Source organism: Neoarius graeffei, chromosome 26 (genome assembly GCF_027579695.1).
Source record: "Neoarius graeffei isolate fNeoGra1 chromosome 26, fNeoGra1.pri, whole genome shotgun sequence".
Classification (NCBI taxonomy): Eukaryota; Metazoa; Chordata; class Actinopteri; order Siluriformes; family Ariidae; genus Neoarius; species Neoarius graeffei.
Genome location: NC_083594.1, coordinates 17,087,380 through 17,103,984, shown reverse-complemented (window position 1 = coordinate 17,103,984; position 16,605 = coordinate 17,087,380). Strand labels below are relative to the sequence as shown.

Here is a 16,605-nt window from a genome sequence, read left to right as displayed (position 1 = left end):
AAATCTGAAAGGCAGCCTAGCTTTAAGTCTGGTGCTCCGCTATCACATGTGAAAAAGTGAATTATAGCATCATCAAACCATTGAATAGCTACATGCTGCATTAGGTGAAAAGTGGAGACTTTCTTTTTTCTTTTCTTTCTTTATTTACCCTCTATGGTCTGTATGTTTAAAGATGAATCTCATCTCATCTCATTATCTCTAGCCGCTTTATCCTTCTACAGGGTCGCAGGCAAGCTGGAGCCTATCCCAGCTGACTATGGGCAAAAGGCGGGGTACACCCTGGACAAGTCGCCAGGTCATCACAGGGCTGACACATAGACACAGACAACCATTCACACTCACATTCACACCTACGCTCAATTTAGAGTCACCAGTTAACCTAACCTGCATGTTTTTGGACTGTGGGGGAAACCGGAGCACCCGGAGGAAACCCACGCGGACACGGGGAGAACATGCAAACTCCACACAGAAAGGCCCTCGCCGGCCCCGGGGCTCGAACCCATGATCTTCTTGCTGTGAGGCGACAGCGCTAACCACTACACCACCGTGCCGCCCTAAAGATGAATCAACAGGGAATTCTGCATTTATTATCCCCGCTTTAAGTTCAAAACATCTGTTCAGTGACTGTAGTGCTAGTCAAAAGTGGCAACCAAACCAGAACCGCTTCTGTCTCTCGTTTATAGCCATGAACTAATCATTAATGGCGAAGGATTGAAAGTCAGCATTGAGTCCTGTTGGACGTTTATGCGGACCTGCTCTTGTGCTGAAGTACGAAAGTATATTTGAAGGCTGGGCACACAGACACCAGTGGTAAAACTTACCAGAAACTATTTTTGTCATCCCAACTATTAATTAAGATGAAGCTAAAGATATGATTCCATGATTCTCTCACTCGTCGTTTTAAAATTATCCTCAAAACGTACATATTTGGGAATGAAAAATTACTACATCCAGCCGTGTGATCATCTGCACTTTCTAAGAGGAAGATAACTAAAACACTGTGTTCAGTAAATCACTGAACTCATTTCTAATCCTTTTCTTTTTCTGTCTCAGTGATCTGCAGCTTCCGTGGTTCTCTAGCCCATGGCCTGATTCTCGAGGTTGGAGAAACTGTTCAGATCCTGGAGAAGTGTGAAGGTAAGTTCGCGTCTAACCGCCAAAAAGAAAAAAAATATTTTGTACAGTGTACTTTTCAGGACTTTAGCCTAGTTTTTGAACAGATATGGGGGTTCAAATTAATGAGCTATTTTCTTAGAGCTGCAGTTGTGTGCAGACCAGAATGAGGGAAACTTTTTGAATCCAGGGCCACATACAAATTTAAGGCAATAGTGTGCTACTTAAAAGCTGCTTGGCAACTTTGCAGCATTTTTTTTTCACCGTTTCTGGTGAAGTTCTGCTGACTTCTGTGGTTGAAAGAAAAAAAAAAGTTAAAAAGTTATGCTAATAAGGTTTGGAAGCCTCTCACACGAAACATCATTAACACACACATTTTTTATATATACACACACATACGTATAACATATACATGTGTGTGTGTGTGTGTGGAGGCGGCACGGTGGTGTCGTGGTTAGCATTGTCGCCTCACAGCAAGAAGGTCCGGGTTCGAGCCCCGTGGCCGGCGAGGGCCTTTCTGTGCGGAGTTTGCATGTTCTCCCCGTGTCCGCGTGGGTTTCCTCCGGGTGCTCCGGTTTCCTCCAAAGACATGCAGGTTAGGTTAACTGGTGACTCTGAGGCCAAGTTTACATTAGACCGTATCTGTCTCGTTTTCTTCGCGGATGCACTGTCCGTTTACATTAAAACGCCTGGAAACGCCGGGAAACGGGAATCCGCCAGGGTCCACGTATTCAATCCAGATCGTGTCTGGTCCGGTGCTGTGTAAACATTGAGATACGCGGATACGCTGTGCTGAACTCTAGCTGGCGTCGTCATTGGACAACGTCGCTGTGACATCCACCTTCCTGATTCGCTGGCGTTGGTCATGTGACGCGACTGCTGAAAAACGGCGCGGACTTCCGCCTTGTATCACCTTTCATTAAAGAGGATAAAAGTATGAAAATACTGCAAATACTGATGCAAATACTGCCCATTGTGTAGTTATGATTGTCTTTAGGCTTGCCATCCTTCCACTTGCAAGTGGTAAGTGACGCGCATGCCCGACATGCACTGAGATCACACACACAGCGGCTCAGTCCCAAATCACTGCTCGTGCACTCCACTCGCGCGCTCTGTGAGCTGCGCAGGGCCGGAGTGCGCACCCTCCAGAGGGCACTCGCTGTTCAGGGCGGAGTGATTTGGAGCGCAGGATGCCTGCGGAGCCGAGCGTATCCGTGTATTGGCGTTGCTGTGTGCAGGCGAATCGTGTATTGGCGTTGCTGTGTGCACACTAATCGTTTTAAAAACGTTAATCTGATGATCCGCTGATACGGTCTAATGTAAACCCCACCTAAATTGACCGTAGGTGTGAATGTGAGTGTGAATGGTTGTCTGTGTCTATGTGTCAGCCCTGTGATGACCTGGCGACTTGTCCAGGGTGTACCCCGCCTTTCGCCCGTAGTCAGCTGGGATAGGCTCCAGCTTGCCTGCGACCCTGTAGAACAGGATAAAGCGGCTAGAGATAATGAGATGAGATGAGAACTACATTCAACAAATGGTTCATAAAATTCTCCTGCAACCCTATCAGCATCTCAGGCAACCACATCTGGCTGGGGTCTTGACCCCAAGGTTGACAGATATTCAGAACTTTTCCCCATGCATCCGACTTCCCAGGGTTGTTTTTTGTTTTGTTTTGTTTTTTGGGTAAATGGTAGATTTTGTTTCACATTAATGAACTCAAAATATTCACAAATTACCATGATAGCAATTAAGAATGTCACGTCAGCACATCTTTTCATGCAAGAAAATCAGTGGAGATGAGAGTACCAGCTGAAACATTACAGCAGATGTGGAAAAGGGACCAGGACTGTCAGTCATTCCAAATATATATATATATATATATATATATATATATATATATATATATATATATATATATAGTACTATAATATACATACAGTACTGTGCAAAAGTCTTTGACCTCCTATTTTTTTTCATACAAACTTTGTTATAGATTTCTATTTTATGACTTCTACATTATCGAGTCGGTACAAAAACATTTTAGAGATGCAAATGTTCGTGTTCAAGCACAGAATTAAATGTTACAGAAAAATGTTTGTATCTGAGCAGTATATTACATAAGAGAGCACTTTTCAGACTGGGAAAGAAAACATAATAAATGCTGCTGGGTTTTGGTGCAAAATGAAGAAGCGAGTGTGACAGTCAAAGTGTCCAGAAGAACTGGGGCTGCTTCTGTAAGATGCTCAGTAAAACCTACAGCTCATTTCCGCATAAAACTGCACTCATTGTACCTGAGACTACTATTTTTTAAAGCAAAGGGTCGACTCATACCAAATATTGACTTTGTTTCATTTATTATTTCATCACCCATCACCGGCGGCATGGTGGTGTAGTGGTTAGCACGGTCGCCTCACAGCAAGAAGGTTCCAGGTTCGAACCCAGCGGCCAACGAGGGCCTTTCTGTGTGGAGTTTGCATGTTCTCCCTGTGTTTGTGTGGGTTTCCTCCGGGTGCTCTGGTTTCCCCCACAGTCCAAAGACATGCAGTTAGGTTGACGTGGGGTGGCCTTGGGCTGAGGTGCCCTTGAGCAAGGTACCGACCCCCTGACTGCTCCCCGGGCGCTCTGGTGTGGCTGCCCACTGCTCTGAGTGTGTGCGTGTGTTCACTGCTTCAGATGGGTTAAATGCAGAGGATGAATTTCACTGTGCTTGAAGTGTGCATGTGATGAATAAAGGTTTCTTCTTATGGCTTACTATCGTGTATAGTATTTTTGTTTTTTTAATGTTGAAACATTTCATAATTTTTTAAGCCATTTTTGGTTGACAGCATTTCACTTCTGCACAGTACTGTATATTTCATAAATTATTTTATTTTAAATAAAAACTCTCACCACTTATTCACTCTATTGAATGTACAATCCCAATTCCAAAAAAGTTGGGACACTGTGTAAAACATAAATAATAACAGAATGTGAAGATTTGAAAGTCATGGAAAACCTACATTTCATTGAAAATAGTATAAAGACTATATATCAAATGTTGAAACTGAGAAATGTTATTGTTTCTTGAAAAATATATGCTCATTTTGAATTTGATGTCAGCAACATATTTCAAAAAAGTTGGGACAGGGCAACAAAAGACTGACAAAATTGTGTAATGCTAAAAAAAAACCCTAATTTGGTTAATTGGCAACAGGTCAGTAACATGATTAAGTATAAAAAGAGCATCTCAGAGAGACTCAGTCTCTCAGAAGTAAAGATGGGGAGGGGTTCACCACTCTGTGAAAGACTGCATGGGCAAACAGTGCAACAATTTAAGAATAACGTTCCTCAATGTAAAATTGCAAAGAATTTGGGGATCACATCATCTATGGGACAGAATATCATTGAAAGGTTGAGAGAATCTGGAGAAATCTCTGTATGCAAGAAACAAGACTGAAAACTGACATTGGATGCCTGTGATCTTCAGGCCCTCAGGTGACACTGTATTAAAAGCAGACATGTCTGTAGTGGAAATCACTGTATGGGCTCAGGAACACTTCAGAAAACCATCGTCTGTGAAAACAGTTCATTACTGCATCCACAAATGCAAGTTAAAACCATATATACACAATATCCAGAAACACCGCCACCTTCTCTGGGCCCGAGCTCTTTTATGATGGACTGAGGCGAAGTGGAAAATTGTCCCAAGGTCTGACGAATCAAAATTAGAAATTATTTTTAGAAATCCTAGACATCATGTCCTCCAGGCTAAAGAGGAGAGGGATCATCCGGCTTGTTATCAGTGCACAGTTCAAAAGCCAGCATCTGTGATGGTATGAAGGTGCATTAGTGCACATGACATGGGTAGCTTGTACATCTGGGAAGGCATCATTAATGCTGAATGATATATACATGTTTCAAAGCAATATGCTGGCATCCAGACAAAATCTTTTTCGGGGAAGGCCTTCCTTCTTTCAGCAAGACAATGCCAAACCGCTTTCTGCACATATTAAAACTGCATGGCTCTGTAGTAAAAGAGTCCAGGTGCTAAACTGGCCTACCTGCAGTCCAGACCTGTCTCCCATTTAAAACATTTGGCACAATATGAAGCGCAAAATACGACAAAGGAGACCCCGAACTTGAGCAACTGAAACTGTATATCAGGCAAGAATGGGACATTTGTCTTTCAAAACTACAGCAGTTGGTCTCCTCAGTTCCCAGATGTTTACAGAGTGTTGTTAAAAGTAGAATAGGAGGGTTGCTGGTAGGTTCTTTGCATTTGCTCCCTCTAAAATGCGCCTGACGGTAAGTATCTGTCCAGATGTTGACCTATTGGTTCTAAAGCCGTTTTGGTTCTTCCTTAATATTGGATCGACTTCCGGTCTAACTCTGTTTAGCAGCATTAAATTATAGATCTTTGCTGCGATTGCTGTTAACATGATGCCACGATAGTTTTTGGCGTCTCCAAGATTGCCCTTTTTGGGGAAGGGGAGTAGGCATCCATCAGACCATCTGTCAATAGGGTCTTGATTGTAAACTCCATTGCACATGTCAAGAAGGATTTCGTGGAAATCTTCTATCTTCCACACTTCAGCTGGTATCTCATCGAGTCCGCAAGCCTTCCCGTTTTGGATAGAGCCAACTGCCTTTCTGAGTTCTTCCATCGAGAAGGGGCCCTTCTTTATCTGCAGTTCTCTGGTGAAGATCGGTGTAATGGTCTTATCAGAAATCTCAGGTGGCTTACCAAGTAGGTTCTGAAAGTGCTGCCGCCACAATAGTATTCGCTCTTCTTGACTGGATGCTGTCAGCTTGCCTTTATTGGTGCTTTTTCTGCCACTTATTTCATTGACAGTCTTCCTATTAGCAACCCTCTTATTCATCGACTTCGCCAAAGCCTTTGATTCCATCCACCGGGGAAAAATGAAGGAGATCTTGCTGGCTTATGGTCTACCAAACGAAACTGTGGATGCCATCATAATGCTCTACAAAAACACCTGATCAGTGGTACGCTCCCCTGACGGCGATACTGACTTCTTCGATATCACCTCCGGGGTCTTGCAAGGAGACACCTTGGCACCATGTCTCTTCATCATTTGTCTCGACTACGTGCTTAGAATAGCTCTGGACGAAAATATGGATCACGGCTTTACCCTTTCAGAACGGAGAAGCAGACGCCATCCAGCTCGCAAGATCACCGACATCGACTACGCAGATGACCTAGCAGTCGTGGCTGACCGACTGGAGGATGCAACATTTCTACTACATAGCATTGAGAAAGAAGCCAACGTAATAGGACTACATGTCAATCCAGAGAAAACCGAATTCATATCCCTAAACCAGAATGCATCTGACGGCGTGAAAAGCCTAAATGGCAACTCGGTTAAACGGGTGGATGATTTCAAGTATCTCGGTAGTCATATTGCATCGACCGAACAGGATGTGAACATCAGACTTGGGAAAGCCTGGGGTGCCCTAAATGGTATGGACCAAATCTGGAAATCAAATCTCCCTGACTATATAAAGAGGAATTTCTTTCGAGCTACTGTGGAAACTGTCCTCTTATATGGCTCTACCTCCTGGACCCTGACATCAAAACTAGAAAGAAAGATCAACGGTGCCTATACCCGCATGCTCCACGCCGCTCTCAATCGATCCTGGAAAGATCATCCCACCAATAAAGAGCTATATGGCAACATACCACCCATTACTACATCTATCCGGCAGCAGCGGCTACGCTTCGCCGGACACTGCTGGCGCAGCCAAAATGAATTGGCTGCTGAAGTCATCCTGTGGAGACCAACCCACGGAAGAACAACACGTGGTCGACCCAAAAAGACCTACATCGACCAACTGGTTGACGACACGGGCTGCCAGGCAGACGAACTGGCAACTGCCATGAGCGACAGAGAGAGTTGGGCTGAGCGTGTCATGGAAAGCCGAGCTAGCTCGACCTGGTAAGGGTAAGGTTAAAAGTAGAGGTGATACAACACAGTGGTCAACATGCCCCTGTTGCTGGTATTAAATTCAAAATGAGCATATATTTTTCAAAAAACAATAACATTTCTCAGTTCCAACGTCTGATATGTTGTCTTTGTACTATTTTCAGTGAAATAAAGGATTTCCATGATTTGCAAATTATCGCATTCTGTTTTTATTTACAGCTTACACAACATCCCAACTTTTTTGGAATTGGGGTTGTAAAATTAAAACAGATTGTAGCTAAACAGAAGGAATTGCAGAAAGATAAGACAAGCATACATGGCATGAGTACATCAAGTCCATGCTTAGAAACTAATAATTTCAATGAAAATGAGTTTTTTTTTTTTTTTTTACCACAGCACTGTTTAATGCTCAAATTAAAGATGTTGATTAATTTTCTGTCACAGCACAACTTGGACAGAAGTCCTGGCTGCAAGACAAAATCACAGATATATATTATTCTTCTGTTCACATTCACTGGATATGAGCAATCGCGCGCTCTGATTGGCTACTCAACTACTCGGATATCAGCTCATATACCGTGAGTAGAGAAAAACAAAATGGCGGCGTGTTGCTGAACCAACCGAGGACGAAATAAAAACTCTGCTCGAAAACAAAATCCAAAAAAATTCACACAAAAAAAGCAACAAAATATGGAATAAAAAGTATTTGATGGTCAGAACTTGTTTTAATTTAATTTTTCAAGAATTATCATCACATTTTTCACAAATTGCTACTGTCATTTAGCCGGTTTTTTTACATTCTAAGCGGAAATTACTTTGTCTGACCTTTTGTTTAAAGTTTTTATTTATGAAATTTGCAAATAATAAAAATGTTCTGTTTCTCAAAATACAGTGAATGTGGATAGAATAAAACAGTTATTCCACTCAATCTCGTTGTACATGGCTTACAGCCAACTCAGCGCTACGTGGCTTGTCGGCTGTCAGCTCGCGTACGACTCGATTTCGAGGAATAACTGTTAAATGCACTTGCTCTATCATAACAACTAACACAGGGACTTGTATGGTAGACACTCCACATTAACAGAATAAAAGTAATTGATGGCATGGTGATTTTTTTTTTTTTTTTGAGATTAGATGTTTGTTTAGCATTTTTGGAAAAAGTCTCAACCCTCAACGCTTTGTAACAGCTGTAACTTTACATTCCCTGAGCAAGAAAAGTCTTCATGATGGATGGCTTTATGGTTCCTCTCTAACATGACAAACAAACGAGAGACCAGCGAGGGAAGTCATTACAGGAACGAACTTGTTTTGTGGACTTCCTCCAACATTAAACGTAATTATAAATGGATAAAATGCATAATGTGTTTTTTTTTTCAAGAAGTGAAAAAAAGTTTTTAGCTTTGAAATTGTTGTGCAAAATACTTTATAGTTACGACTCCATCCCATCATCCTGTCATTGATTATTTTCCAAGAACAGCACACCCTTTCAGCTTTTATTCCTTATTTTATTCCGTATTTCCTGTATATGAGCTGGTCATTGAGTGGCACGCTGATGGATGGCACACACCCGATTTCATGAATTACGACAATGGAAGAGGTTGGTTCTGTCAGTTAAGGTTCTGAATTATGTCCAGATGTTTGTTCAAGACAATTCAATCCAGAAACTTGAGCAAGACACTGAAACCTGAACTGTTCAGCATTGTTTAGAGCTTTGGATTGCTTTTTTCAGTGCCACAGGAGACAGTACAAATACAAACTGGAGGTTTTATGCCCCTCTGGGTTTTTTGAAAGAGACACGGGTCGGTGGCCGTATGTTGGTGCTTAAAGGTCAGTCGTAAAGAATGCTTGTTCTGTTCCGCTGTCATTGTTCATGGCTTCAGCCTGACATTTGAGGGCCTCTAGGCCCTGGATGAGCGATGGCACTGGAACTTTGAGCTTGTCTTTCATTGATGTGTTGCCTCATAATTAGGTGAGAAATATGTTGCAGTCTGTGCACTTCTTCTGGGCTTCAGTGGAGCTTTTTCCCCTTTCTAGCGTAGCAGTCTGGGTGTTGAGGTTCTTTGAAGGTAACCTGAGGACACAGTGGTATGGGTTACACCTGGAACCAGGAGGATGCGAGTTCAAATCTCAAGGCCGTCAGAGAGCCATTGCTGGGTGCTGAAGGAAACCATAAAGCAGAGGTAGACAAACCAGTAGCTTGGCTGCTAAGATGATTGGGTTTGTTTTTTATCCATCGTTGCCCAGTGGTCGAGTAGGCTCAGTAGCCTGGAGAAAGAAAAAAAAACATGTTTGATATTTACTTTTGCAAGCAAAAAAGATTTATTCAGTACCCTACTGCAGATACTTTTTTTGAGAAGACAATAACCTCTATAGCCATGTCGTGCCTGATGCAGGAATTTCATCTCATCTCATTATCTCTAGCCGCTTTATCCTTCTACAGGGTCGCAGGCAAGCTGGAGCCTATCCCAGCTGACTATGGGCGAAAGGCAGGGTACACCCTGGACAAGTCGCCAGGTCATCACAGGGCTGACACATAGACACAGACAACCATTCACACTCACATTCACACCTACGGTCAATTTAGAGTCACCAGTTAACCTAACCTGCATGTCTTTGGACTGTGGGGGAAACCGGAGCACCCGGAGGAAACCCACGCGGACACGGGGAGAACATGCAAACTCCACACAGAAAGGCCCTCGCCGGCCCCGGGGCTCGAACCCAGGACCTTCTTGCTGTGAGGCGACAGTGCTAACCACTACACCACCGTGCCGCCCATGCAGGAATTTATATTCTTCAAATATACCATGCACTGACAGGCTCCAGTTGAAATTATGGATTCTCTTCAGTTACTGGTTTAGTACTACTTTGCGAAGGGTGTAGCCCCGAAGAAAATAGTACTACGCCGGTGACCAAAGAGAATCCATAATTACTGGTGCCTCTCAGTGCATGGTATATTAGATTTATATCCCTCATCAAAAAATTCCAAACTAAAAAAGTGTTAAGATTGAATCTCGGCATAAACTCACAGGAGGCAGCCATGTTTGTTGTTTACGCCAGAGCGATCTTTGACCTGCGCATCTGCAATGTCCCATGTTATCGCCTGCCTCGCTAGCTAGGCATGATCATGATACGTAGATCTACACACACAGAAATGCTCGCGGAGCCACAGCTGTGACTCGAGTCGGCCGTGTAGCTTGAAATTGTGACGTCGGTTCATGGTATATCCAGGATACGCCATGACTGACTCATACCATATCCTTTTTTGATGTCACGAGATTCATTGCTGAATCAGTGGTGGAACTGTTTTATGTCACGTAAGCCATCCTTGGCCAATCCCTGCACGGGGATCTTTTGATGAGGGATATAAATACCAATTATTTGCTGAAGGCAAAATGAATATTAATGAATAACAAGTGAGACAAAGTCGAGCTTACTGTATTATTCACTGATATTCACTGAGCCTGACGCAGATAATTGTTTTAGTATAAATACACAGGTGGTTACTTTAAAGACGCGTCATGTCTTAAAGTAATGATGGATGTCGTTTCACTTTACTTAGCTGAGCGGTTCTTGACATAATATGGATGACTACAGTTGTGGAATAGGGCTATTTACTGCATGTTTTATAATTTAATATTTACTGTTTGAGCGCATTAAGAAGGCAAGAAATTGCACTAATTAGCTTTTGATGAGGCACACCCGTGAATTGGAAAGCATTCCAGGTGACTCAGGGGCGCAGATACGTTTTTTGAACTGGGGGGGACAAAGCTGCCAGCAAACCAACCCCAACCCCCAACACGTGTTGTGCGAGGAATATACTCTGATACTCCTCCTGTGGATCACTTATTTCACCTCCCTCACTGCCATCACCAGGAACTACCTGCAGGCCAGGACAATGATAACATTTTAACATAGCCTATGGAAATCCAAAGTTTACACATTATCATCACGCACAGAAATTGCAAAACTGCAAAGCTAGTTTTAAAACCGCTAAGTTCCAACTGTTAACCATAGCGAGAGGCTGGGCTACGTGTGTGTGTGTAAAGTGTAAACCAGTGCATCCTGACTTTCTAACTATGCCTGTGTGTTGCGTGAGCGGCAGTCAGTCAACAACTCTTCGCAAAGTTTCCTTATGAAACAATATGCTCGCTGAAATTATGGCAGGGAACGCCAGATTAAACATTAAAACTGCCTTCTGAGCACTGTATCTACAGGCTACCACCGAAAGAAGGGGGCTACCAGAAAGGCATCTCTACTCCGTACGATTTTACTTTCACTATGACATTACTTTGAACAGACTATCAAAAAAATTGCAAGGTGGTATGATAAAGTAAGGCACAGTTTACTTACAGTCGTTGTTTTTTGAAAAAACGATGCAATCGTTTTCTGCCTTTTCGGTTTGGCACCCTTCATCATGCCGTGTTGGGGTCCTGAACTAGGAGCTGTCCCCGATATGCCTGTCAAACTTGTTGTGGGTAACCATAGCAACCAAGCTCGAGCTCGCAACCTGTGCAGTCTGCGCAGCTCAACCAACCGAATATCAGTCTTTGTTTTGTTTTATGTGAGTTGTTGCAACTATGTATGTACTGCTGTGCACCTCAATAAACCGAATGGTAATTAGTCTTTTGATTTTTCCGTGAGGTTTGCCTTATGCAAAGAAAGACAGCATAGACGTTTTTTCCTCCCTATAAGTGGGGGGGGACCGAACGAGGTGAATTTAAATCTGGGTGGGACGAATCCCACCCGTCCCACCCTCTATCTGCGCCCGTGAGGTGACTACCTCATGAAGCTGGTTAAGATAATGCCAATAGTGTGTAAAGCGTCATCAAGGTAAACGCTGACTACTTTGAAGAATCTGAAGTATGAAACATATTTAGATTTGTGTTTACCACATAATTCCAGATATTATTTCATCGTTTTGACATCTTCAGTATTGTTCTACAATGTAGAAAATAGTCATAATACAGAAACACCTATGAATAAGGAGGAGGGGTGTCCAAACTTTTGACTGGTACTGTATGTTTTGTAGGACTACTATAGAACTGAGGACCGAATTCGATTTGGGATTCATGAAACAGTGACACCAAGATCGACCACACAGTCAGATGTTTCATTCTTGTGAATGTAAGCAGGTTATAGCTAGACGAATAAAAAGTGTCGATGGATAAGGTCTGGGCCAGTCGGTGAGATTAGCGCTAAGTATGGAAGAGTCAGGCCTCTGATTGCAAGGGTGAACAGTTCACTGTGCAAATCGATCATTCCCCTGCTGCTCTATGCTTCTGGAGTAATGGATGCTTGGGAAATCGAAGCATTTGAAACCTTTCAGACTGATCGGGTATTGGTTTGTACTGTATGACAGGATGGCTGGATGACTGGACGACGCTGGGAGGAAGTATTTATTTTTCTTTAACCATCTCTATGGAGAGCAATACGGTCACTGTCCATTTATTTATGGATTGGACTCTTATGGATCAGTCTGTGCAGTTTCCTGCTGTAAAATCATTCAAATATTTTAGCTTTTTTTTTTAATAAAAGTGTGTTCATTGAGTTTCTGGTTTCCAGTAAAAGGCTTGGAAATAAAGAGTTAGTGTGCGGAAAAAGCATGTGTCATCCCTCCGATCCAGAAGGGGTGAGAGAATACAGAGCCACACTTTGTGATAGACCTGACACTATTGTAACTGCAAATAACAGCCAAGACTTGACAGCACAAGTTCTTCTGCTGAAACCCTCTTGGGGGGAAAGACGACACATTTCATCAGGTGTCAGTCACACTTGCGTCAGTGGTGCGGTTAGCGGCGTTCACCGCGGTTTTGTGATAGTCAGTCAAAGTTGTTGCTCACAGCTAATGTGCATCGACACAACAACACTGGGTTTCTGAAACAACAATAGAAGGTGGTAGGAAACAAAGAAATGTTTTACGAGCCACGTTTAAAGGGGGAGTTTTTCAGCTTTGTCAAAATGCTAATTCACACCAATTGGAATTAATTCTAAACAAAAAAGTCAATATGGAGTCACCTCGGATTTGTGATAGTCAATCAGTCAGTGTCGTCTCCAGTTAACGTGGACATGAACAGCACAGCTTATTAAGGCCAAGTTTACATCTGTCTCGTTTTCTTCGCGGATGCACTGTCCGTTTACATTAAACCGCCTGGAAACGCCGGGAAACGGGAATCCGCCAGGGTCCACACATTCAATCCAGATCGTGTCAGCTCCGGTGCTGTGTAAACATTGAGATACGCGGATTACGCTGTGCTGAGCTCTAGCTGGCGTCGTCATTGGACAACGTCACTGTGACATCCACCTTCCTGATTCGCTGGCGTTGGTCATGTGACGCGACTGCTGAAAAACGGCGCGGACTTCCGCCTTGTATCACCTTTCATTAAAGAGTATAAAAGTATGAAAATACTGCAAATACTGATGCAAATACTGCCCATTGTGTAATTATGATTGTCTTTAGGCTTGCCATCCTTCCACTTGCAAGTGGTAAGTGATATGTGCTGGGATCACACACACAGCGGCTCAGTCCCGAATCACTGGTTGTTCACTTCACTCGCGTGCTCTGTGAGCTGCGCAGGGCCGGAGTGCGCACCCTCCAGAGGGCACTCGCTGTTCAGGGCGGAGTGATTTGGAGCGCAGGATGCCTGCGGAGCCGAGCGTATCCGTGTATTGGTGTTGCTGTGTGCACACTAATCGTTTTAAAAACGTTAATCTGATGATCCGCTGATACGGTCTAATGTAAACATGGGCTAAGTTTCTAAACCAGAATCTGCGAGTAACCTCAAAAGAATACTGCACAAAAATATAAAACTCTGCTAGCAAAATGTGAACGAATATTTAAATCAAACAGCTTGTTAGCACTGTTAAAGTGATAAGTACTAGTCAGTTTTGATTAACCACAATAAATTTAACATGTTAATACTTTAATCTTTTCCTCAAACTTTGTTAGCAGCACTGCCTAGTCAGTTTATAATCGGTTGCAGGAATAGAACGTGCAACGAAACTCACTTAAAACAGTCTACTAGCAAAGCATATCAACAGTGATGATTATTTATTCTGAACCATTTTTAAGCAATATTTCAGGAACATATATGCAACAAATGAAGTATTTAACAGGATCGGTTTTGGTTAACTCGTCATAGTCACTGCCGAATCCAATCCAAGTTTGCTTGAGGACACATTTGATGTTGATCTGACATGTACTTGGTCACTAGTTCGTAAGTGTCCTTGTCATCATACTCGATAATAACCGAATCTTAGTGACTTTATTTGATTTTATTTGTCTGAACTCTAGTGATTATTTTTGATTGTTATTCATAGATCTTAGTTCACTAGTTATCAATTTTTATCATAACTTAATTTTATTTAATTCTTCAAGTCAATTGTTCTATTTATTTTAAGTTAGTCAAAAGGAAATGCCTAGCATGGGACTTAGAGTCCCGTTCGCATTTTCCTCTTTGGGTAGTCCTACGTATTGTGTAATTTTCCTTTCATTGATACCCAATAAAGTTGAAAAGAAAAAAAAAAAAAGAACCATGTTTGGTTGAATTGGCCAGAATTGCAGCAGTAGGGTGGCCAGTTCCTCTCTGCACACTCACACACACTCACACCTCTGGGCAATTTAGAGTATCCAGTTAACCTAACCACATGTCTTTTGGACTGTGGAGGAAACCCATGCAGACACGGGGAGAACATGCAAACTCCACACAGAAAGGCCCCCATCGGCCACTGGGCTCAAAACCAGAACCTTCTTGCTGTGAGGCAACAGTGCTAACCACTACACCACCCTGCCACCCCCTTTGGTTAACTAGCTAATTCAATAAATGCATAAATAAAGTAGAAGGGCACTTGGTAGAGTGCCATACCACCACCAAGCCACATATCAACATCAAAATCAAATCACTTGAACCTCAGATAATACTAAAGCTGGACACCAAATTTCATCCAAATCCGTTCACTACTTTTTGAGTTACATTGGGAACAGATAAAAAACCAAACAAACTCTGGATCCATATAAATGTCCGGATTTGCATCAAAATCTAAATCACTGTTCTTTGGCCCATGGCTGACTTTTCTTCCAAATTTCATCAAAATCTGTTCACTACTTTTTGAGTTACGTTGGGAACAGACAAAAAACAAACAAAAAAACCCAACTCTGGATCCATATACCTGTACATATCCGGATTTGCATCAAAATCTAAATCACTGTTCCTTGGCCGATGGCTCACCTTTCCTCCAAATTTCATCAAAATCCGTTCACTACTTTTTGAGTTACATTGGGAACAGACAAAAAAACAAAAACAAACCCTGGATCCATATACATATCTGGATTTGCATCGAAATCTAAATCACTGTTTCTTGGCCCGTGGCTCACCTTTCCTCCAAATTTCATCAAAATCTGTTCACTACTTTTTGAGTTACATTGGGAACAGACAAAAAAACAAACAAAAACAAGCAAAATCTGGATCCATATACATATCTGGATTTGCATCAAAATCTAAAATCACTGTTCCTTGGCCCATGGCTCACCTTTCCTCCAAATTTCATCAAAATCTGTTCACTACTTTTTGAGTTATGTTGGGAACAGACAAACAAACAAGCAAACAGAGGCGAAAACATAACCTCCAACAAAGTGAGCACAAGTAAAAACAGAAATGGAATGTTCTGGATGGAAAAAATTTCATCAACCATAGAAGAAAGCCAAACAGCTAACTCAAAAGTCTGTGTGTAACTGTCCAGAACCGATTCAAGACTGGGAAATGAGCATTTGCACCACCTTGGTGGATTTTGTGGATGATGGATTTTTCGGTGACTGTCCAAAAAAAAAAAAAATCCCAAACAACAAGATGAACAAAAAAAACAGTACATTTTCAATGTTATCCTTTTACAAAGCGGTTGTCCAATGTTCACGTCTGACATTTATTGATTGATTTACTTATGACCATTTCTGTTCTGCTCTCATTACCATTAACATGACATGGATCGTGTCAGATTGCAAAAATGAAGTTGCTGTTTTGACCATTTTTGGACAAAATATTCCAATGGCATCTCGAACAAATATAGTTAAAGTGACACAGGTCGATGTGCTGGTTCAGGAATCATTTAATCCACTCCCCTTTCTGAATTGTTTGAGCTGATACCCATCCCCATAGCTGGTATGCATCATCTTGTTCCAATGCATTTTATTTCCTAATGCGGGGTGTCCTGACCACGTATTAGTCTGTTTACAAACCGCTCAGCAGCCAGTTCAGAAAAGTCATGTGGTCAGAGGTCGCGACCGCGGAGCCACGGCAAACATGGCGGATCGCCCAGATCGAACGAAGCCTCCTAAATCAAGGCAAATTGAAATATTTAGAAAAATATTTTTATAAAAATCGAGAATTGAAATATTCCAAATCTGAATGCACCTGTGAGCTTGAAGGCTTTCAAGCCCTCACTTCTGTGTCGGAGGCCACTGGTTCCGCCATGTTTGTTGCGACATCGCTCGTTATAATCTTATAATGAGGATAAACTTTGGCCGTTTCCATACCCAAGTGTAAACGTTAGCTTGCAGTGTTTTTCCAGTTCATTCTCC

At 42.3% G+C, this 16,605-nt stretch overlaps 1 protein-coding gene across 1 annotated transcript in view; it reads left to right on the top strand.

Moving 5' to 3' along the window:
* Positions 1 to 933: 933 nt before the first annotated feature.
* The window catches only part of dock3 (dedicator of cytokinesis 3), a 542,206-nt gene continuing 526,534 nt past the window's right edge, over positions 934 to 16,605 (top strand). Inside the window, exons 1-2 of the mRNA XM_060909764.1 lie at positions 934 to 958; positions 1,054 to 1,137. Coding sequence (XP_060765747.1) covers positions 934 to 958; positions 1,054 to 1,137 — 109 coding nt within the window. The remainder of the gene's footprint in view (positions 959 to 1,053; positions 1,138 to 16,605) is intronic.